This window comes from Clarias gariepinus, chromosome 8, assembly GCF_024256425.1.
Source record: "Clarias gariepinus isolate MV-2021 ecotype Netherlands chromosome 8, CGAR_prim_01v2, whole genome shotgun sequence".
NCBI lineage: Eukaryota > Metazoa > Chordata > Actinopteri > Siluriformes > Clariidae > Clarias > Clarias gariepinus.
This window is the reverse complement of record NC_071107.1, coordinates 23,167,208-23,192,574: the sequence shown is the minus strand read 5'-3', so window position 1 is coordinate 23,192,574 and position 25,367 is coordinate 23,167,208. Positions and strand designations below refer to the sequence as shown.

The following is a 25,367-nucleotide window of genomic DNA, read 5'->3' as shown; positions in this document are numbered from 1 at the left end:
AGAGAGAGAGAGAGAGAGAGAGAGAGAGAGAGAGAGAGAGAGGGAGGCAGAGGAGGACATGGATTACAAGAAGGAGATGACTGCATTGAATGTTTGTGAGCTTTATACTAAAAGACGTGAAAGAAATGAGACAAATGATATGGTGCAGCATGTAACAAGAGCTGCAAGGTCAGTGTGTGTATGAGAGAGAGAGAGAGAGAGAGAGAGAGAGAGAGAGAGAGAGAGTGTATATAAGCTCTGACTGAAAGCATATAAATTTCTCGAGGGACATCATAAATGTGACAATAATGTGATCAGAGTTTGTGAAGGCATGGATGTGACGTAGGAAAGAAAGGTTGCACATATATGTACTGAATGTCCAAAAGACTCAGACACACATGCAGACAGACAGAGAGAGAGAGAGGGAGAGATTCATTCATATCACTGCATCCTCCTCTCAGTACAGAGTGTTCCTAGTCCTGCGGGAGAGAGCATGGCAACCATGTGACTCCCAGCACTAAGCTCTACGGTCTCGCCTCTGATCCACAGACACACACACACATTATTAATGCCACTTTACATTCACAACATGACATCAAATTACTCAAAAAGCCTCTTTGGTATAAGATGCACAATGCAATTCATCTTAAAAAAAAATACATCAAATGTAAAGTACAATTCAATGTGTTAAGAGCGTATGCAGTATGACATAAAAATACAATTAATATTGTATCTCATTGCCTTAGTGCAAGAGAGCATCTGAGGTCAAACAGCACCAGCGTAAAAAAAAAAAAAAAAGCATGAATTAGAGAGCCGGGAGGAAGTTTTTGGTGAGAGTCGAATAGGTCTCTGTTTGTGGTGGGAGCTCCTAGTGTCCCATTCATAGTGGTGTAGTAAACAGGAAATTATGTCATCCGTTCGGTCATCCTCCACTCATTCTCTCATTCTCTTGCTCTCTGTCCGTTTCCACATTACACAATCCTACTTTTTTAAAAGAGATCTGAATAAATGGCCAGGCGAGGGACGCTGCCAAAAACTTCTGCCGGTGCAAATACTCGTTCGTCTAGCACCACAGAGGTGAGGAGAAAGCACAAAGATAAAAAAAAGGGGGTTAAGAGTAAAGAAAAAGCGGGGTGATGAAACACAGAGAGACAGCAATAAAACGGGAAATTAAAGGTAGGAGCAGAGTCCGAGAAGGCAGAGTGAAAGCAATAATGGAAACAGAGAGAGAGAGAGGAGAGGAGACAAAGCGGGAAAAGAAAGGAAAAGGAGAGAGGGTTGATCAGGGTCATCCTGGCCGACAGCCAAGCCCAACACAACAAGCTCTGTTTCCCAGCACTGTCCATGAACACACACACACACACACACACACACACACACCAACTTTTTCTTTATTCTACATCTTCAGGCCAAACCCAGGCGTGGTCTTAGTTGCTAATGTACATATAAACAATATCACACACACACACATATACACACATATACACACACAGGTCAATTCAATCAGCCCGCTAACATCGTACATGCCTTTAATGGGCAAAGTGGCATATAGTAGTTAGCACTGAGCCTCGCACCTCCAGGGCCGACGTTCAAGTCAGTCTTGCCTACGTGCTTGGACTTTGCATGTTCTCTCTGTGCTCGGTGGGTTTCCTCCGGATGCTTCCTCAGGGTTCATCCAACAGTCCAAAGACATTGCCCACAGTCTTTGTGAGTGAGTGAGTGTGTGCGCGCTTGTGCCCTGCAATAGTTTGCCACCACATCTAGGGTGTCACCTGCCTTGTGTCCTGAGTCCCCTGGGTTAGGCTAAGGGTCTCCTGTGATCTTGTACAGGATCAGCAGTATAGAGAATGGGTGAGAGAGAGAGAGAGAGAGAGAGAGAGAGAGAGAGTGTTGCTGGTATCATGCTTCCATCAGGGTGTTTGCTGTCAGTGTTATGGTTTGCATGCAGTTTCATACGTTTGTGCCATGTCCACGTGGGTTTCCTCTGCGTCCGCTAGTTTTCTACTCTAAGACTGTGTTCACACCTTTGGCCTGAATCACTTGAGCTCGTAAACTTTCCCTTTGATTCAGCTTCTTTTCACGCGGAGAAAAATGTAACCTCAAACCACGTGAGAACGTAATCTCCGCCTATTGGTCGGACAGTACGTGTCTGCCTAAATACAAAAAGAAGATCCTGTGTGGTTGATTACGACATGTTTCCAGAGTTCGGCAGATGACCTGGATCGAGTCTATCTCTTCTCGTAGTTCCCAGTGTGGTTGTTTTGGTCCACATTGGAGTGTGTGTTCACACCAGGTGAAACAAACCACACCAAGTAAGAAAACAAACTAGAGATTGATTTAAAAGAAACCAAAATGGGCGTTTTTACATTAGGGCTTCGTGATCGTTTCCAAGAACAGTTGACCTCAAAGTCTGGTTTATTTTGATGGACCAACCGTTCCTGGCTCGGGAATCACGAGCCGAGTCCGCTTGAAGAGGTGGTCTAGGGCACAGTACAGCTTACTTGGACATAGATCGAATTACATATGAAAGGCAATCGTACCTGAGCAAAGTAGTAGATCACTGTTTAGACCCAACATCAAGTGCCGTCGGCCTCCTCCAAAACATCCGTGCAAATCTCTGACCTACACAGACGTAGCTGATGAAGGCCGAAGGCAGACGAGATCGTTGCTTTTGACATTTTTCCTAAAATATTGATAATATTGGGTATAGTGCGCTGAGGTTAACCTCCTTCCTTCTTCTTCTCATGCTTAAGGTTGGATCACAAACCAAGTAGGTGCATACTACCACCTGCTCTAACAGAGAGTGTAAACACGCAAGATACAAAGCAAAAACACTGGCGTCAACACCCCAAATAGTCTCATGGTTCAAATCCAGTGTTTCTGGGACAGGCCCTGAATCCATGACAGCCTTGATCGAAATAAGTCAGTCACTTAAGAACTAATTAATGAATTAATTACTGACTGATTGGTTGATTGATTGGTGGATTAATGGATTGATTGATCGATTAATTGATTTCTGTAGTCCACATTATGACTTTTTTTCATTGTATGTCTATTTGCTGCTAATAAAACCCCAATAAAAAGAAGACAGTTCCAAACAGTTTTAAAGAAAAATAACAATAAAAAACACACACATTACTCCACTTAAGCCTGACTGTCATGATTTCTACAGCAGTGCAGGATCTTTTCAAGTATAAATCTAAAATGTGAACTCTGAAAATGATCCTCTCATACTTAAAGTTGATAAAGTGGTGGAAATGCGATGCATCGAACAGGCAGCCTGTGAAACAAAGCAGTTAGGAGACTCGAGAACTCTTTCCACCTCTGCAGTTTTACGATGCAGGCTATATGTTGGGGCTCGAGAGTGTGAAAAAGTGATTCTGACTCATCACCTTTACCTCATAAGAACTGCTCTCTCCTACAGTAACACCGTCACCAATCACGTGCCACAAGGAATCAAATGTAAGGATGAAACATAATACTCCGGTTTGATTAATGACTGATGTTTTAGACAATGTTCGCCACAACAATCATCAAAAATCAGCTGAGGGAATATCTTTGGAAAAAGTGATCTTCGTTCCTGAGGTTTGTTCCTGGTGGCTCAACACCTTACTAAGTCTCTGTTAGTATTTCTTTAATACCTTTAGTACATGTGCATAGTACTAGTACCATTTACGGTAGTGCTGAGGTATACAGCAGCCCGCTTCGTTTCAGATCAATAGAGACGGAGGGGGCGGACTTGAAAGTAAAGCAAGGGCAAAGACATCACAGGCTCTTACACACCCAAACAGCCGGACAGAGAAAAAGAGTGTGCAGGCCGGCCCTGATGGACACGTTTGCATTCACGTCCAACACAAACTGCTGGCATTTACGCAGTACAGTGAGCATGGATGCTGTGTTTACATACCACGACCTGCGAAATACCTGCCACAGGAATACAGATGTCAGACCATGTTCCTTTATAAGCCTAAAGGACTCTGAGACAGCACTGTTACAAACAAGCATTAAAATCAAACAGGCCATGTTACAGCCTGTGACTGACTGCTTGTGTATGTGTGTATGTGTGCGTGTCTGTGTGTGTGTATGTGAGTTCAGAAATCCCCATTGAAAGGGCAGCTATAACCACTACACAGGATGCTCTACATCTATGTAGTATGAAAGTATACTTAGTTACATACATGTGCAAAGACATACACACACTCTCTCACACACTCACAAGCACAGAGAGGCACGCCCACATCCTCAAGCTGGCATCTACAAGCGTAAATGTGACTGAAGCCATGCTGTGGCATACTACAGCAGTAGAGCCCACCCATGATAGAGGACTCCATCCCTGGAGACAGTACACTCTCGCATTCACGCGCAAGCCGAGCCGGTTAGTTAAGTGAGAGCGGCGAGACACTTACCCCTCTTTTGCACCCAGCCTTCTTTGACGATGGTGACATCGCTCATGATGCCTCCGTCACGGTGTGCTCTCCACTCCAACACGCCAGCTCCAGAATGAGTGAGGAGGGAGGGGGGGGGACGAAAGAAGGAGAGGAGAGGAAGAGGGGAGAGGAGGGGTCAGCGTCTCGCTCCCTCCCTGCCTGGTGCTCTCCCTCTCTCTCTCTGTCGCTTTGCTTGTCGTGTCTCTCTCTTGCGCGCTCTCTCTCTCTCCTGTGGAAGCTGTTATAGAGCAGGCTATCCCCCTCCTTTTGCCTCTTCTCTCTCACACTCTTCAGACCTTCCCACTCCTCAGCAGTGACTCAGCCTAGAACAAACACACACACACAAAAAAAAAAAATGGAATGCAAGGATTTTTCGCTCCTCTGTCTCGACCCCTCCTTCCCACCCAAATTCTTAGCCAAACGATAAGCAACCATGGAAAACAAGCCCTCCATGTTCATTCCTCCTGCTCCATCACTGCCTCCCTCTCAAAAAGTAGCCAGCTGTGGATGCCAACCTGTATCGCTAACTTATACAACATGACTTTCACTAGGGTCAAAATTGTATAATGCACAAATTTAGGCAGCTTTGTCTTTTTTTGCTGTCATGTCGCGTAGGACGTATTCCCGAGTGCTTGTGACACGCTACCATGCAATGCAATATATTCTGTATAAGTCAGAGGTGTGTGTACAAGTCCTACACAGTATGATTATAATTTATCGTAGGGAATATAAGAATAACTGTAGTAACTACTGCTTAAGAAATGTTGCAAATGTTAGCACGTGTGTGAAATCTCTCCTGGCACAAAAAGCATCACGTGCTACATTACTGCTGGAACATATCAAAACGTATACGGCATGGAGAACAAAAAAAATATATTGAATACTAAAAAATCTTGAGCCAGCCCAAATTTCTTTTTAAGATTTTGCTTTCAAAGAGTAAGATCTTTTATTTTTGTTATGTAGTTGTGAGGAATAGTTCTCCAGGCTTCCTGAAGGACATTTTTTGCCTCAGTCCCTGTACCTGACCAGTTTTAAAGAAATAATTGTTAAGCAGTTTGTTAAGCACAATGACATCACAATTCAAGCACTGTAAAACATCTAACTTAAGGCAGGTACAGATGATGACAGAAGTTCAGGCTGGTGATTACTATACTGGTGATGCTGAAGGCTGAGCGGTTGGAACAGACGAGAGAGGAAACGAGCCTGTCACAGGAAAATTATTTTTTTCATATCATTAATTTAATAGTTTAATATTAAGAAATGCGGGATGGTTCAAGACGTTTGCACAATACTGTATATTGTCTCCTGCATTGCATAACACACTTTTATGATGTACTGCACAAGTAAATACTGATGTTCAGTCAGTATGCGCTTTTTTTTTTTTTTAATAATAGCTTTCCTCTTTGTAGGCAAAAACGATTGATTTTAGACGTGCTGCAAGAATCAAATGGCTAGAACTTAACAAAATCCACTGGATCAGCACTCAAAAGGTGTTTTGAAGCACATAATACCTTCAAGAGACAAAATAGTAAGCAGACCACTTGAGGATTACAGAGCACTAAATCACATGACACCTCCATGTTCTATAAACTCAACCACAGGTAAACTAAACACTGGTTACGCCTTAAAGTAAATCTAAAGATTTCATTTCAAATCGACAAATCCACAACTGGTAGAATTTTTCATTAAAAAAAAAAAAAAAAAAAAAAAAAGATATCTCTTGGCTCAGCATCAATCCATCTAAGTCTGTTTTATCCCCTGAGGTTAAATTCACTCACAGCATTTAAACACGAGCCCCATCCTGGTCTCATCACTCAACACACTGCTTACCCGGATATCAGAGGGGAAATGATCGTGGATTAAATCAGTCACTTCTGTTGACTAAATTTCATCTCATTTCTTCTCATCAACGTCTTTTTATCGGGTTATTTACACATTTTCAACTAAATCACTGAAGAGTGTGTAAGAGCTCTTCACTCTTTGACAATGCATCATCTGCCTGTTTTTTAGTATTTACTCCCAGCAACATTTGTTTATGGAAAAGGACCACCACTGAACCGTCGACGACCATATACGGTCCCAAAAGTATTGGAACACCCAGGCCTACAACAAAGGCATGTTATCAAGATCAAAAGATGAGTATGAGAGGATAGATCAGATCAGAATTTCAGCTTTCATATCTCGTGTGTGTTGGTGGACGAGGTACAGTGTTTCACCCCTCAATCTCCTCTTCAGGATGTGAAATGCATATTGAATAAGGTTAAGCCTGGTGAAGTCCTTTGTTCTTTGTTGGCAGTGTGTTCTGGGTGGTTGTCTTGCTGCATGATGAAGTTTTTCCCGGTAAGATTGCTGTATTTCCCTGTGAATTGGCAGACAGAACAGTTTCTGTAGACTTCTGAAGACATTCTGCTGCTCCCACCATGAGTTACATCATCAATAAAGATTAGTGAGCCTGTTCCAGGAGCAGCCATGCCAGCCCAAGCCATGACACTACCTCCACAATGCATGACCAGCGAGATTGTATTCTTTGGATCATGAACAGATCCTTTCTCCCTCCACACTTTCTATTACTTAGAAGTAAAAGTTAATCTCGGTCCCAGAACTTTCGTGGCTCTTCCGCATCCAGTCTGGTCTTTGGCTAGTAACCGGTAATGCCTTCATCTCCAGCTGTCTCAGTTGTTAGTGAGGTCACTAACTGTTGTTTTTTTTCACACCGCTTACAATGTTTCTGTCATTAACTGCTGTTGTTTTTCCTTTTCCGAGTTGTTTCTTTCATTTTCAGGACCGTGCAATGGCTATGGCTAACTCATCAGAGATTTTCTTTATTTACTCAGCTTTTCGCCCATAGACATCTCTCTGGTCTTCACTCTGTTTTATCCTTTTCAACAACAAATCTTGACAAGTTTAACCTCAGGCACAAACTAAGAGTAGACGTTCAAAGATATTACTTTTTTCTTAACAAGTGGTCTAACAGGGCACACCTGGGAAACAAGAAACGCCTGTCTGCCATTTATTCCAATTTCATATTCCATTTTTTTTTTTTTGCCTTAAAAATAAATAAATAAAAATAAAGGGGGGGGGGGGGGGAATTTAACACATCTAGATGTTAACATCAGAAAATGAACGCTGAAATTCTGATCTGCCGTCTCGATTCACTTTCTGATATCAAACAGAAATGTCTTCAATGAATAGCAAAAAAATATTGAACTGGCCTTGGTTTTGAATATGTGCCAGTATTCAATTTGGAAGAAAAAAAAAATCCACATACCAAAAACATCCAGTTATCAGTAGTAATGAAAAAAAGAAACAGACCACTGATTAACTACTTGAGCAGTGTTTCTCAAAGCAGCAAGAACACACAGAAACATGTAAATCTGCTTTGTTTTGGGCTTGTTAAATAATTTTAAATGTAAATAACTAGCAATGACATCATGGCGTAATGGTTAGCATTGTGGCCTCGCACCTCCAGGGTCGAGGGTTCGATTCTCACCTTGGGTCTGTGTGCATGAGTGGCTTTGCTCCGGTTTCCTCCTACATGTCACAACAATCGCCAGTTGATTTATTTTTTTAATCAAATCATGCAGGTCTAGTCCTAGAAAAGCTTCAGAATGCCTGGACTAAAGGTTGTTATGGAGAAGGCATGCATGGACCAACTAAAGGCAGGAGGAGTTTCTTGTAGGAAGTTACACAGTTTTTAAAATCACACCAACACTCCTGTGCCTAATACACTCACACCAGCAGAGCATACACTCCCCAGTCAGGGTCACATATGTATTTATTGGTCATAGAAATGTATCTGTCAAAGTTTTACATAGTCAATGTAAAGCAATTCACGTTATTCAGAGCAAAGAAAACAACTTGCTGAACAAACGCAGTCCTTTCAGACAGCAAAATCCAAAAATCTTTAGTGATTCTTTGCATTGCAAATTCCACGCAAGCAAATCCAATTTGTCTGTTCAGACTGTAGTCACTGTTGATTGTGTATACAAGCTTGTCGTCTTGGTAATGGCGCAGATGTGTGTAGTGTGTGGAAAGGGAAAGTTCAAAAGTTGAACATTGGATCTTAAAGGTTTGAATATGAAAATACAAATCAGATCACCTGTCAATCTCATTTCACGAAGAAGCAAGTCTAAAGAGAGCTCTGCGTTCTCATCACAGGCCCAACAAGATTCTCGCTAATGGTTGAATATACAGTATATATCCTGACTACCACTTAAGCAGGTTTTCTTACCCTGAGAAATATGTCCGTGATATGTCGATTAATCTGCCGATTATTTTCCAATTAATCGATGAATCGGATAAAACCACACAAAAAAAAAACAAGAAAAGCATTCATTTCCAACCTTAAATTCAAAAACAGAACTAAAATCTTTGAAAGTGCACAAACATGTTTCTCCTTGAGCTGTTATAATAATAATAAAATGAAAATGGACTAACACAAAAAACAGACACATGTATGCTTTACCACTGCCAAATATATACAGTGGAACCTTGGATTACGAGCATAATTTGTCCTGGAAGCGGGCTCGTACTTCTAAACACTCAAAAAAATAAATGCATAAAAATAATTAACACAAAATATAAGGTAAATATGAAACAAATTAACCTGCAGTTTACCTTTTTAAAAAAAAAAGTTAAAAAAAATCCCGAGAGATGTGAATCAAAAGTAAGCTACCCTCTCGCCCTTCTCGTCTTACTCAATTACCCTTCCTCCACTCTTCACACACACGCACACAACGGAAATACTTTTATCGGAAAAATAAACAAGAAATCTCTCTAATGACACTCGAATGAGCAAGAATAAAACTAATTAACCTGCACTTTACCTTTGAAAAGAATCGTGACAGAGCAGTGTTTGTGTAGAGCAGAGAGACAAAGTGTGTGTGTCTGTGAAGGTGAAAGTAGGAGTGGTCTGTGTGTGTGGCATGGTGTACAATGACATGTGGCATGGTGTACAAAATAAAAAATGTTTTACGCACACACACACGTGGTCGCAGTGTTATAGTAAACAGTACACACATGCACGGATTTTGATTATAACAGTAAGAGACGAGCGCGCACTAAGACCCAGGAGGGGAGACGATTACCCGATTATGGATTTCTGAGCTCCGCCATGTATCTTTCCTCTACCTCCGCACGTTTTTTTTCATCCTGTCTATGAGGCGCCGAACTCTGCTAGCATCAATGTGCAAGTGTGTGTTCACTTCGCTCCACGCTCAAATAAAGTTTTTTTAAATAATTAAATGTCTCCATGCCGCACAACACAACGAATCGATTATTAGAGGTTATGCTTTCAATTATAAACAAACAGGTCAAATATTTTAGTAGGCAAACATGTAAAGCGCACTTGGAATGATCTTTTAAAAAGAGGTAACTAAGAAGTCTAATAAATCAGTAGGTTAAAAAGACGGGAACTCCAAAAATCTTCAACATTTAGAGCGCAACATTCAGGAAATAGTTAATTCATTAAACAGCTAATTCAGTTAACTTCAGTTAATTCATACAACAGTCCAATTGTACGGTTTGTCTCTTTCGAGAAGCAGAGTTCGATTAGCACAGGATTTCTATAGTGTGTTTATACTTTTGTGCGTTTTTACACAAACAGTCTTTTCAAAAGTCATATTTTTCATATACATCATGACTGCGTTTGTTTTATTTTTAAATTGAAGGTTAAATGTGTGCGAGAGGCTTTAGTTGCATTAAAGCATTATATCTGTTATGATGTCTTGTTACAGATAGATTTTTAATTATATTTGCTCATTAAAGGAGTCGTTACTAAGGTGAGCGTTCTGAATTCAGCTGGAGTTCTGCAAGCTAAACCTGAGCAAGGACACCACCTGGAGAACTCTGACTGTTGTGAGAAGCTCGGTGGAAAGCTTCTCGAGTGATGCCGGAGCAGTTTGAGCTGCATAGAGCTCCAACCCTAAACTGCTAGTAATGTGATATAGACTCGGCGTGAGGGACGGATCAGGATTAATGTCCTCCGTGTTCTCTGATTTGTAGCAGGAAGTATGCACGAGGTCAGTTTAAACTCTAGGAATTGTCAGGCCTGCTGTCAGGACCTGACTAGAATGTAAACGATGACTTCAACAACTGTAATTTCGCAGTCTAACAAAAATTGAATGGTGGAATAAAGCTGTATTAGGTTCTGTCGCACACCATCAAAAAGAGCATAGTTATTTCTTAAAATACAGGTTTGACTCTTTTCCACAACCCTGTGTAGCTTTAATCTAAAATGTTTGACCCCAATACAGATAGCATATTAAAGGGACACTCCAGTGTGCCTCAACCTAATCTCTACTTAATGCATCTTTAACACTCGTGCCAACACTTCAAACAGTCATTTTGACATTTCCCCATTTCCCTATAATGGTCGGTTCTGTGGAGGTGTTAAGGCTGACAGCAAACAGTATGTAAAAAAAACAAGATACTTTCAAAGTGCTTTCATGCCTTCAGAAGAGTTTGGGCTACTGATCAGAAGACTGTGTGTTCAAGCCCTAGTATCACCACCATGTCATTGTTTGGTCTTTGAGGCCTGTACCCTCTCTGACCCATAGGCACTGCGTTGTTTGTTTTGTATGTTTGTTGTGCCCTGAACCAGCTGAGATACAGTAAAGGTTCCATCCACATGCCATTAAACACATCAGGCAACAAATATTCATCTCCCTGGAGAGACAATTTCAGTGGCAGTTGAAACTTACAGGATCAGGTTGCCAGCTTAATGCTTGATCGTATCTGATCCGTAGAGGGTAAAGGACCTCACTCAATGGCCCAACATTGGCAGATCAAACCAGGAACCTTCTAATGAGCAGGCAAACTCCTTGCTACCCTGACCCCACACGCTAAGATATGCAAAGACATTTCTCTTAACTAACTTCTCTTAAATTTGTCATTTAAAGGACTTAGTTAGGTATTGCCGAAAACATTCATTAATTTGTTCATCTTGTATATAATATATCCTGGGGGGGCCTGAAGCCTATCATGTAAGACTTAGGACACGAGGTATACCTTGGACAGGATGCCAAACCATCGCAGGGTACACATGCACACACACACTAGGTTAATTGGAGTTTCCGAAATTGTCCATAATCTGCACGTCTTTTGACTGGAGGAAACCGAAGTACCCGGAGAAAACCCACCATGCACCAGGAGAATATGCAAACACCATGCACACAGACCTGAGGCGGGAATCGAACCCTTGACCCCAGGCCACTAACCACTACACCATCGTGCCACCTGCCAGTATACATTATTTGATTACATGTATGTAGACACCTGACACATTCAGCAAACTGCTGCGGCTAAGTTCAAAGAACACAACTGTCTAGGATGCCCATGCTGTTGCACTGAAATTTCCCTTCACTAGAATTAAGTTATCTAAACCTGTCCCAGCATGACAATGCCTCATGTCATGATGTGAATTCCATAAAAGCATAGCTAAGTTTGGAGTGGAAGATCTCAAGGGTGCGGCCCAGAACTCTGACCTTTACCCCACTGAGCACCTTCAGGATAAACTGGAACGCAGTTTGCTCATCAGGAGCCCTCTCCCAAACATCAGTGTTCGAACTCACTAATACTCTTGTGGCTGAAAGTGCAAACCCCACAATCTAGTGGAAACCCCTCCAGACGAGTGGAAGTTATTATTATCCAGAGGCTGGGAATTGATCTGGAGTTGGATGTTTAAAACATATATGGTTGTGACTGGCAGGTGTTCACAAACGTTCGACCAAATTTTGTACATAAAAGAGATCAATGGGCTCTGTTAAATACACACAAAAAAAAGGTGTCACCACTAAACTTTGTACAACATGTAAACTTTAAAAGAGGAAACTGATAATGCTAAGTAATTCCAAACACATCTGCGCTATTACATCATCAATGAATGAACAAACAATAATATTAAAGAATAAAACATTTTATACCAAAGAGATATAAATGTCTTAACATACAACAAATTTATATTTATTATTTTATAGTAGCAGTCTAAATGAAATAAAATATGGTAAATAATAGATAGTCATATTAACAGTTCAAAACATTTGCAAGTTGAAGATATGAGCTCAGACTCCCTGAAAACTCTTTCACAGTAAAGGTTATCGGCTGTATATATTTAACGTTCACCTTAAACAACAGAGTTGACGTAACTGGTACCTCTTATAGCGTGAGACAGCTGTGACTCACTCTGACGCATTACCCTCCTCTGTATGGCAAAGTGGTGGAAGATATATGCCGTACTATTCCACTCCACGTCCTCCTCCTCAACACCCGCGTCTCTCCCTCTCATGGCTGCAACCCAAGGCATTCAGCCATGTCTCCTGCACCCTCTGAATGCCAGCGAGCTCACGTCCACCGCCATTGTGCCGATGTAAACTTGGACCATGCAGCTTCTCAGTACCTTGTTTTTTTTTTTTTAATAGAGAATGTGTGGCTGTACGTTCCTCTGCAGAGCTACAGCGATCAGCATCTAATGCAAAACAGGCACTGTGCAGACTATTAACTATGGAGGAGATGATTGAGGAGATGAGCTTGCATGTTCTTATCTAGTAAAGTGGACACCTGTCCAAATATGACATGATAGCAAGTACTGAACGTTTCTAGTAGTATTCAGATATAGGCTAGATAACCACAGGGTTCATACACTTTTTCATCAACAAATTTCCATGACGTTTTCATGACTTCAGACCAAATTATTAAAACTTGATTAAAGAAAGGTACATGCTTTGTGTAAAGGAACCTGATGATATTTTCTTGCAGTCAGTGTGGATATGGATGAATCTTCCTTTTGATTTCATTTTACAGATATTAATGTTGATTCTCTATTGTTCAGACATAGAAATTTGAAAAGTTGCATGGCTTATTGCCATTTTTTCTATATAATACTAAGCTGGACAACCTATTAGCTCAGGGGTAGCTCAGTGGTTAAGGCATTGGACTACGGTTCGGAAGGTCCCAGGTTCAAACCCCACAACCACCAAGTTGCCACTGTTGGGCCCTTGAGCAAGGCCCTTAACCTTCAACTGCTCAGATGTGTAATAAGATAAAAAAAAAAAAAATGTAAGTCGCTCTGGATAAGAGTGTCTGCCAAATGCCTAAATGTAAATGTAACAAGCAGGCAGCCCTACACAAGCTAATCAGTTTACTTGGTGGGGTTGGAGTGGTATGCCGTTATTTTCTTGTCAAAAACTTAAGCGTAAAATATTTTCGCTCACTTAAATGCCCACTCGCACACGCTCGAATTGTCTTTCCATACACTAAATTATATTTTCCAATCAGAGGCTAGAAAGAGAGAATACCAGCCAATCAGACGCTGTGATTAGGATATCAGCGTTAAGCAAAAGTTAAATGACTCGCACATCACTAAAAACAGAAATGTATATATTAATTTAATTTAACTTAACTTTAATACATCAGTTAATTAAATCTGATGTGTTGATTCTAGCTGTTAAACCGAGATTCTAAGAACAGAGCAAAAGCTACACTAGAATTACATTCAGATGTCAATTCACTTTCAAATATTAAAAATAAGAAAAAGCAACAGTTGTTTGTTTTTTGTTTTTTTGTTACAAGAGAGTTAAAAGTCCTGTCTAGACATTGTTTACAGCGTTTTATTTCTTTTACTTGAGTGGTATAAATGTTTTGGTTGTTAAATAAGGAATCATGCGCGAGAATCACGATCACTGCTCCCATGGACAAAAATCCCATGTTAGCAAGAATCGTGCAGCCCCGGTATTACCCACTAAATTATCTGTTCTGTCCATCATCTTATTCCTAACTTTAAAGAGCGACTACGTTAAAAGTCTACAGTAATTTTTTGAGAATTATTGGGAATGTAAAGAAAGTCACTGCGAGTTTGATTATTCACCAATTCAAAATGTCTGTTTGATAGAGCAATTACATTACAATTCTACAGTAAAACTAAAAACCTTTATTGTAGGGTAGGTCAGTGTGAACTAATACAAGTGTGTTCGAGATGCTACATGTCTATTTGTCAAAATCTTTTTAAACAATGAGATAAACATCCATCTAAGCTTGATAAAATTTTGATTATGAACTTGTCAGTTTTTAAATGCAAAGGGTTTTATAAAACCATTAAGTCTATAAAAGCCAAATTTAGTGTTATTTATTTCAGATTATCGTTTTGTACAAAGCAAACATGCCACACTTGTGTACGAGCCTGCCGGTGCTCACTCTCTATTGTAGTGTTGTTACCAGCACGTCTTTAAAAGTCACGCCCCCAAAAACCTCCGTGATTAACCTGCTCTCAGGCAAAGCGGCTGTGTAAACTCACTGAGGAGGGTCGCGCACTGCTTTTCTTTAAGCATCCATGTTAATATTTTCTCACTTACTGAGCGCACAAAGACACCAAAACATTCAACTCTACAACATCCCCCTGACACAGAGACCTCTAACAGAACAGTTTGCACCGCACCGTTAGACAGAAGTTTAACTCTTATATCAGAACCACATTTGGCAACTGTGTCAGTGGCAGTATCAGTACCTCAATAAAAAAAAAAACATGTTTGTAGAAAATGAGTGCAGTACGTTTGCACATTTGTAATGTTTAAATAAATGTATTCATTTAAAATATTAAAACGTTTGCATAAGACTTAATCTAAGCATGGATTATGGTTTTGAACTAGGCTTATTTTAACATTCACTCGGTCATCTGGAATTGATTTTTTTTATGTTCTTACTAAAATAATGCCACTATACATTTACAGTTTGTGACCTAATATAACGATTTCAGTAATAAAATTGAGCCTTCCTGTATCACTGAAAAACAAAAGAGACTACACCCTTTTCAGTCAAAAAAAGGGTCAAAATCCTAACACATGGTAACCTCTGCTGTTTTGTTTTTTTTGCACAAAACATTTGCTGCTAAATCATTAAAAATTACTGCACTTTATCGGTCTGCTCCGTGTCTGCCAAGCAGCATGTCATGTTTACACTCATCTCATTTATTATTAATGCACTGCAATATCTTGTTTTTTTTTTTTGCACTTTTAGTCACAATAGAGCTTAGTACTGGTTGACTTTGCATTGTCCTTTACTGTGCGGATTGTTTTGCACTTGTGCGCATACTTTAAGGACAATAAGTAATTTTTTTTGTTTGTATAGTCTTGTGTAATCTTTGTTGTTTTATGTAGCATCATAGTCTTGTGACCATTTATATAAATGTAGGCAACATTTTTTGACATTTCCATACACATGTAAACGTACAGACAAGGGGTGTTCAAGCCATACAGGGACTTTTAAATAATAACAATTACAGGGAATTACAGTACAATTACAGACTATTCAGTTTCTATTCAGTAAACTAGTGTGTGTGAGCGTGTGTGTGTGAGAGTGTGTGAAAGTCGTCCTACACAGCAGCCACCATCCTCCCCTTGTCTGCAAGCTAGTGTCTGTTTATGTGTGTACGCGCGTCTCACTGGTTAAACTTTGGGTGTGTGTGTGTGCGCGTGTATACGCGGTGTGTTTTTTTTTTTTTTTACTTTTTGCATTTTGCATTAATAATTTTTATATGAATATTTTTGGTTGTGGAACGAATCATCTGAATTTCTATTATTTCTTATGGGGGAAATTCGCTTTGATAAACGAGTGTTTTGTTATACAAGCATGCTTCCGGAACAAATTATGCTCACAATACAAGGTTCCACTGTTCTGCATAATAAAAGAACATAGTTATGAGAGTAAATACTCCCTTTATTTCTTTATATAATCCTCTGCTACACAATAATGCATTTATCCCATAGTTTCACAAGTGCTTGGAAACCATCAAGGTAAAAAGTTTCCTATGTAGGAAGCTAGTAGCTATGATTGGACTGCTTCACGCCTGAAACACTGGCCTACAAGGAACTCCTTAAATGGTCCAAAAATGTGGAAATGGTTTGGAGCGAGGTCAGGATCGTACAGGGGATATGGCAATAACTCCAAGCCTGTAATGAGCAAGTGGTGTTCTTGAATGATTATTTTTAAAGTTTTCACAGACAGGTATGTTTCTTTCACAAGTTAGCTCCAAGTTTTCCATCCAATTTGCTAAATGTTCACGGGAACGACCACAGAGCCTCCTCAGTCGGGATCATCATTCATCCATGTGCTACTGCAGTTAGGATTCCGTACTAGGCATAAAGCCTTGTGTAAATGTCAATTTGTTCACGAGAAACATCATAACAAATCCCAGCTTGACTTGAACGGTCCTCGTATACCTCACAGGAGTCAGGGACCAGTAGAAGCTTTAGTTCGGAAACACAAACTGGGTTTGGAATAACTGTGAGGCACTTAGCCACAACAGAGACACTGCTCGAAAGCAGGTTCAGCAGAAACCTGAGCACAGAACACCAAGCAAACCTCCTGAAGCAGGTTAGGGTTTCAGCAATGGGGTAAACATACTGCATATGCAGATAGAAATACATCATTAAGTGAGTTTCCGTGAGAATAATAATTTTGAGATATTGACTTTTAACCAGCAAATTAAAAAAAATTATTATATATATAACTATATAGAGAATGAAAAAAACCCCACTATTATTTCACATCGGTTATTATTATACTCCAACACTATGATGAGCAACCTGCAATATGCAACCTTCAAGTGTCGCATATACACTGTTTGGGAGGGATGTACATTAATCTGTATTTTATTTAAAAGGTGCTTGTCTAAAAGAAAATGTGATGCTTTAGATTTGGGCTTATATGGAGAATACAGATATGCATTTTTTTAATGCATTTAAACTGCTATAAAGATCCAAATATTAAACAGCTACAACTGATCAACTTTTGCAGAAGCCTGTCCGGATATCAAAGCTCTGAGTATACCAATCCGACTGCAGCATCCTTGCGGTAATACAGCTGACTTTCAGCGTCTGTGGCAAAATTGTGGCATGCTTTAAAGCTACTTACATCATACAGAGAAACGGTTACCACCAAACATGTGACCGCGTGTGACCTTTAGTAAGTCATGTCACTGATGATGGGTTATTTATTTATTTGTCCTTTAACTGAACTGGGTGGACACTCGGAGGTTTCCGTTACTCTTCTCCCATCAAACCAGCATCAGATTACCAAGCAAAAGTTCTCCTGAAACTGCCATCCCATCATGTTTTTTAAAATCACATCCATCTGAGGAGGTACTGGTATGACTGGAAATAAAGCTCCAGTAATACGAGTAATATAATGCCTAGAAAATCAGATTGTACCCACATATCCGCCGCGCATCGGAACAGCAAATCATCACATCTAACCAGATCTCTTCATTTCCGCCATGAACAATCTGCACGGGCGGTTCAAGAATTCACAAAAACAACTAAAGATGAAAAGAAGAACCGATCTGAGGCACGGTTTGCAATGTGGCATCCATGAAATGTAGCCTGAGGGTCCCTGATTTATTTGCTTTGTTACAGAAATGAAAATCACATTCCACTACTGTCAAAGTTATTATTTATTACCATTATCTTTTACAAGTCAAGTGACGTGAACGGGTTAATCTGGAAGTCAATAACTCCAGAACAATTAGCTTATAAATCAAAAGTAAACCAAATGAAACTTTATATAAAAAAAAATGAGCTCTGTAAATAGAAAGTACAGATTTTTTTGTTTTAAAAACACATTTATGACTAATAATAATTTGGCAATAAAAGCAGTGCTGCATTTAAAAAAACTGTTTATAATACTATAAAATTACTGGATTAAAAAAAAATCAATAAATAAACAATTTATATTTTATTAAATTTAAAACAGAATAAAATAATAATAATAAAATTAAATAATCATATACCAATCGAATAACACCACAGTGCTTTTGTCAAGAGGCTTCCCAATTCTGCATAGATTTGCAAAAGATCATTGTAATAAATTATTAAAAGCATCTAAAACTAGTAGTAACTAACCTGCTGATAGATGCATCACACATCCACATTGTTTTTATGCTCTCTTATTCCATAGTGCGCACACACACACACACACACACACACACACACACACAGTGTTACTGCTGTAATCTAATTATTAGCCAAATGTTTTTTTTTTATATGAACATATTGAAATATTATGCTCCTCATTTAAAGATGTACAAACATATTTCACCTATGGAGTTTTTTTTATTGCTCAACACATCAGTTCCAAGTGGACATTATTCCTAGTGGCTACTTAATTAGATTTTTTTTTTTTTTTTTTTTTGTAAAGGTTTTTATTAAACCATTCAACTTAACTGAGAGGTTAAGCTACAAGAACACAATAATAACTAACATTTTATATATAAAACCATATAATTACTGGGTTTTCACAGTTGGTAATCGTTTCCCCCCCAAAACCCATGCATTAGCCTATTCTGGAGACAAATTATGCAAAATGAATTTTTAGACTATCATTCAAATATTGATATATTTTGGACAGTAATATGTGTCTCTATTGTGTGTACATGCAAAAAAATGAGGGAAAAAAAAAAAACCACACATCCCCTCCATTTTCTTCTTCTTTAAATGTCTACAGTTTCCTCTTTTTAAAAATGCTTTTGTACTACAGAGTGTTTAAAGAGAGAAAACAGGTTCGCTAGGCTGTGAATCGCTCAGTACAAAACTCTTCTCCCAAAAGCAAAATAAACAACTTGAGACGTTTTCATATGCTAATTTGAAATTGCTGTTTAGCAATGTAAAAGTTAAAATGAGTCATTAAATCTAGCAACCCATCATTTTTAAGTGCTTATGGAGGGTGGGCTAGTCGTTAGCCATAAACGACTAACCCACTCTCCCTAAGCTCCTAAAACTGATGGGAGGGTTAGCCGTTAGCATCATTAACAACAAACCTTGCTTCTTTTGTACAGATATGTATAGATTCATACGCGGGGACATCATCAATTTTATTCTGTTTAGTCATATTTTAGTTAAATGGTGACTGTATACACACACATTTAATGGGCTGTTTGTATTGTTACTATGGTAAGAAAAGCAGCACTGGGAGAATAAATACAAACGTCACATCCGCTTCAAGTGTAGCGAGGAGCTGTTTGGCAGTAGCGCGGCCTGGCTCAGCGGTAACGAGGTCTGGTTCATTTACACAGACGCTGATCTTTGCTCTTTCTGACGAGCAGCAAAACAGAGGAATACGAGTTCCAAAAAACGTTGAAATATTTTGTGAGGTAGGGACGGGAACCACCAGGGACCCTCCGATACAATATCACCATACCTAGATGCTGATTCGATTTGTATTGCAATTTGGTAAGTAGCATGATTTTGCATAATTATTTATTTTTAGATTTTGTTATAATTCTAAACAAACTTAGCAAATGATTTTGTCCCACAGGATGCTGTGCTTGTGAACAGCTTAAACCGCACCACCAGTAGGATTATAGACGAACAACATTATTTCCCCACTTCAAAGGCAAACATACACTACCACTTAAAGGTTTCAACACATCTTCTAATTCCATGAAATTTCCTGATTTTTCTTTTTCTACATTGTACATATGCAATAATCTCCTTTGAACAGTTGATTGAGATGTCTCTGCTACTTATAATCTGTAAAGCCTTCAACAGCTCTAATCTGAGGTGCTTTTTGAGGCTTGTAACTCTAAATGAACTTCTCCTTTGCAACAGAGGTAGGTTTTGCTCTTGCTTTCCTGGGATGGTCTTCATGAGAGCCAGGTTCATCATGCTGCTTGATGGGTTTTGCAAATGCACTTGGCAATACTGCTCTTGCAAGAACTATTGCAGAACATCTGATCTTCTAAAAATAAAAACTGACTGTTGTTATTTAATTACAAAAAATACAGAAAAGAAATCCAAACTTGTGTCCAAACTTTTGACTTGTACTGTATATAGATATAAAATGTTTGAAGACACCAATCAAAGGTTTGGACACAAGTTTAGATTTATTTATTAACAAGTAAAATATGGGAGATTTTTTTTTAATCAGTCGGCTTTAGCAAACATCAGGAAATTAAAGAAAAAAAAATACAACTTTGATTATTTTTTAGCAAATTAATACATGATATTTTGTCCACACTAGGCCAGTGTGTCAGGTTTGTTGTTAATCCAGTATGTTAAAAAGCTGACATGTAGAAGTGACTGCTAGCAATCATCACAGGAAGTGAGAAACTCATAGCGGTCAACCAATTTTAAGGCCAAGCAGGAACTCTATGTCTATCACACGCTGAACAGATAAACAAGCTACAATGAGTGGAGTTGCATGGACATGTAAAAAGCAGAGAATGCTGCATATTAAACAATTATTTGAATCTCACTGCATGCACTAACATTATGAAAAGTGAAAGATACCACATAAACAGTGTATTCTTCAATCTAGCTCTAGCAAACCACAATAATGCTTATCCATTATTAATGTCCATATGAAGTGTTTGTTTTTTATATTATTTGATTAATGCTTAAAAAAAATGTGCGTCTTTTAATTTATACGTTGCTTAAACACTATGCATGTTTACATTCTTATTTAGATTTTAAATCAAGTCCAATTTCCAATTTCTCATGCCATCAATGTACTTCAGTGGTCTCTGGATCATCGCAACATTACATGTTGAGTTACACTAAAATAGGAAGCAGGGGCTATGTACGAGCCAAAAGCTCCTTCTCTGTTAAACAATATTCATTTCCCTTCTTTTGCTTGCACTAAAATTTTATACATGCTGTTCATTCATGTGGAGTCATTCACCGTGCCCCGTGTAGTTGAAGACAGTCATAACAATGTGACGAAATTCACTCTGGCTTCAATCGCGTCAAGCGTCCGTCTCGTCTCGCTACGGTAAAGCACAAAATCTGCAGCTCACTTACCAAACTGGAGATGAATGAACGACGAGCGACTCAGAAACCAAGCTTGCAAACCAGAATGGAGGAAATGAAAAAGTTCTGAATGAACACTGCAGGATGTGGACGTCTGAGGTCTCTGAGGAGTTCCGCTCATCCGCCGCAGCTATATTTCAAACACAGACGCCTCTCGTGCTCTTATGCTCGTCTCTCTTTCTACTTAACTGAAATAAAAGCAGAACTGTATGTCTGTTTCGAAAAGATTTTTAACGCGTTTGCATTGTCACGTTTAGATTGACATTTATCCAAAAGATAATTCAGTAACAAGCCAACTACTTGACTGATAAAATTTCTCATAAATAAAGGTGTAAAACCTATTGTTATTTACATAAATCTTCAAGCACAGTACGATCATAAGACTAAACTGCAGCAAAAAATTTGAATAGTGCAAATGTTTAAAGAAAGCCTTACTTCCGTGAATAACGATTCATAAACACCTCTTGCACATTAAAGGAACTTGGCTGGGAGTTATTGCCACATCCCCCGTACAGCCCTGACCTTGCTTTAAGCCATTTCCACATGTTTGGACCATTAAAGGAGTTCCTGGGAGGGCAGCGTCTCAGACGTGAAGCAGGCAGTCTGATCCAAGCTCTGGCGTACTGAGAAAACTTTCTAACTTGACGGTATCCATGCAGTAGTAAAACATTGGGATAAGTGCATTAGTGTAGCACGGGATTATATGGAGAAGAAAAAGGTAGTTTTTACTCTCTTATCTGTTATTCTGCACAATTACAAGTCCTGGTTTGACTTGAATACCCATCATAAACCAGGCCTTGTTTGAAAAAACATCCCTGCAAAAAGTAAAGATTTATAATGAAACATATGCACCAAAAGGTTTAATATTTTCAAGCAAAGCAAGGTTTACTTATTAATACACAATTATTGCTTGGCTTTAAGAGCAGCAACTTATCTAGACATAAAAAGAGAGAGTTCTCAACAGATCTCCAAACAGCAAGAAGACATTTTACTCATTTCTCAAAACTAAACTAATATCCTGTTAACAGTGAAAAGTGGAATTTTAAGATTCCTAGCCATTTGTCTCCAAGACGGGCCACTTCAACAATCCAGGCCTCTTTTCGTAATTTAAATCATAAGCATTGCAAATTACTGATATTATTTTGCAAAAGACCTGGTCCACCAAAGTGTTTACAGTATATCTGGAGCAGGACAGATCAATACTAAATGCCCCGACATAAATTAATGGTGACAATGAACCTACATGTCCATGAAGAAAAAAAGGTTTGGGAAGCAGTTTTGCTTGGTTGCATCACAAAAAACTATGCAAATATAGATAAATTCCCGATATTAGCAGTTAAACAAAAATGAAGTCAAAATGATGTAATCTGTATTTACATTTACAGCATTCAGCAGACGCCTTTATCCAGAGAGAGTTGCATTTTATCTCATTATACATCTGAGCAGTTGAGAGATAAGGGCCTTGCTCAGGGGCCCAACGGTGGCAACATGGCATTGCTGGGGGTTGAACCTGGGACCTTGCAATCAGTAGTCCAACACCTTAAACACTGAGCTACCCCTTACCCCACCCCCATCTACTGAGAAAAGTCTAACTAAAATTTTTCCTTTTTATTTCAAAACCCTTCCTTTTCTTGGCATTATATTTTCTGTACTCTGTCTAAGCTAGTCGTGGAATCAGTGGCTTGCTGGCCTGCACATAAGCCATAGCTATGCCTGAAAAGATGTTGCCAGATCTAACTGACAAAATAACACTTTGGCATTGCTCAAAAGCATAAGAATTCTCTCCATATACATATACTATGTGTGTGGGTATATGTGTGTGTGTGTATACATACATACATACACAGAGAGTTTAAAGGGCAGTGGTGGCTCAAGCAGGTAAGGTAACGCACAGGGACGCTGTACCCTGGCTGACACTACGCTGGGATATACAAAAAAATACATACACACACTATATATATCATTTTACTGTGGGTAAAAAAAAAGTAAAGTACATGTGACAAATAAATTAATCTTAATCCTAATATACATTTTATCATATAATTAACTAATGCATTATAAAAGGACTAACAATGTGAGATATCCAGGAAAATGTTTATCAACATAACTTTATCTGGAGCTAAAACCTTTTCAATGTGCCAGGGTCAAAAGAGTTACAGCTACCAAACACACAGCACTGTTTTGCCAGTTTTGTTTGTTTTTCTCAACATCCCTGTTAAAGCTGTAGCAACATTTTAAAATATATTGCCATGTTTACAGTATTAAGTTCCAGCCAGTGCTCAGGGTGACAGGTGCCGCACGAGGCTATACAAACACACACACACACACACACACACAACCATAAAGCATGAGGAGTACCCATACCGCCTTGCTGTGTTGTGCTGCTGTAGTGCTTTTGTAGCAAAAACAGTGCAGTGCCACAAAACAGACAAAAGGCGTGTTCACTCCGTGCTCGTGTTGATGTGTAACCAGGCTGCGACTCGACGCGCGAGCGAGCGCGGATATAAACAATGTTATGAATGAGCGAGCGCGCGCGCACGCACGCACGCACGCACGCGCACACACCAAAACAGCTGTAGCACAGCTAGCCTAGCTTCTCCGCTCTCCTGCACACACTCTCACCGCTTTATTTCAGAATTAAAAAGGTGCCGGAACTAAAATTTAAAAAATGCTCACAGTATATCTTCTTGGCCAAAAAAACGAGGTGAGAATGGTGTCGGTTAAAATGGAGGCTCTCGGTGCGCTGTCCTCTATCCGAGCCCAGAGCGCATGCTAATTGTTATTGTTGTCTCGGCGAAGGTGTACCAGCAAACACACACAACAGGATGAATGCAGCTGCTTTAGAGAATGGAGGGTTTGTATTTGGCACCGAAAAAAAACACACATACGCTAGGCCAAGAAGCAGACGAATGCACCTCGTGATCCTGTTTCCCAACTCGCAGCATCACAGTGCAGCATCAGAGCCCTCCTCCTCCTCCATCCTCACTGTGTGTAAGTGTGTGTCAGTGGTGAAGGAGAGGCTGCTCTTTCAACATAACACACTGTAACCCTAAGCGTTATCTTTATCATCAGCACCCAAGCATCCGGATCTGCTTGTCTCCTCCTACTGTACACGCAGCGGCTGTTTTAACCTACCTGCCCTACACACCCCCTGGTTTATTTTGTTTTCTGCAGCTCACAATGCAGCATGAACTAAAACTGACAAACGAAACAAAGCTTGAGGAGCAGCCGAACCCAAACAATGGTGTAGCTACTGACCCAAAGCACAGCGCGATGCAGCCTCACCCCCTGCCAAGCGCCGCCGAGCCTCCTCTCCTCTCACACCGCCGATAGAGTTGTTGACTTTCAGGAAGACTGGTGACGTCACGGCCAGCCTGTTTCTCTGGCCCCTCTCATCCCGTCCACGCTCGGTCCAGCTCGCCCCGCCCCCTCATGCCTCCTCCACCGAAGTCTCGCGAGATTCTGCTCGCTGATAAGAGACGTGTCTATGGCACCTCTGCTTGACGTTATCATTAATAACACCTGCTGTTTTCCCTTCCCCTTATAGGATTTGAAAAAATTTTTTTTTAAATTATTCTTTCCTTTATTAGGCTGTGGCTTGTCACATTTGCAACTTTATTTCCCTGTATCAGAGCTTATTTGCATGTTTAGACAGGTATTAGCATGTTATCTTTTTCTGTGGTCGCATCTCATCCTGTCATATTTAAATAAAAAATACCTGTTGTCTGTCTGCAAGCTCTTTATGTGCTTTCATTATGTTTGTGAGATTTCCTATTCTCTTCCAGTTTGAGCTTTCAGTTATTTTCACTCACTCACACATCTTCTATACCGCCTTATCCTGTATTCAGGGTCGTGGGGACCTGGAGCCTATGCCCGGAGACTTAGGGCACAAGGCAGGGTACACCCTGGACAGGGTGCCAATCCATTGCAGGGCACACACATATACACACACTCACACATTACAGGCCATTTGGGAACGCCAATTAGCCTAACCTGCATATCTTTGGAATGTGGGAGGAAACCAAAGTACCCGGAGAAAATCCACCAAGCACAGAGAGAACTGCGTGCACACAGAGACAGGAATCGAGCCTGGCCGGGAATTAAACCAGGACCCTGAAGGTGCAAGGTGACAGTGCTATCCACTACACCACCGTGCCACCCAGTTATT

General features: G+C 39.8%; 1 protein-coding gene across 1 annotated transcript in view; it reads right to left on the bottom strand.

Moving 5' to 3' along the window:
* Positions 1-24,505, bottom strand: part of akt3a (v-akt murine thymoma viral oncogene homolog 3a) — a 104,630-nt gene extending 80,125 nt beyond the window's left edge. The window contains exons 1-2 of the mRNA XM_053501716.1: positions 24,458-24,505; positions 4,386-4,729 (exon numbers count right to left, since the gene is read on the bottom strand). Of these exons, the coding sequence (XP_053357691.1) occupies positions 4,386-4,431 (46 nt within the window). The 5' untranslated portion in view covers positions 4,432-4,729; positions 24,458-24,505. The remainder of the gene's footprint in view (positions 1-4,385; positions 4,730-24,457) is intronic.
* Positions 24,506-25,367: the final 862 nt, after the last annotated feature.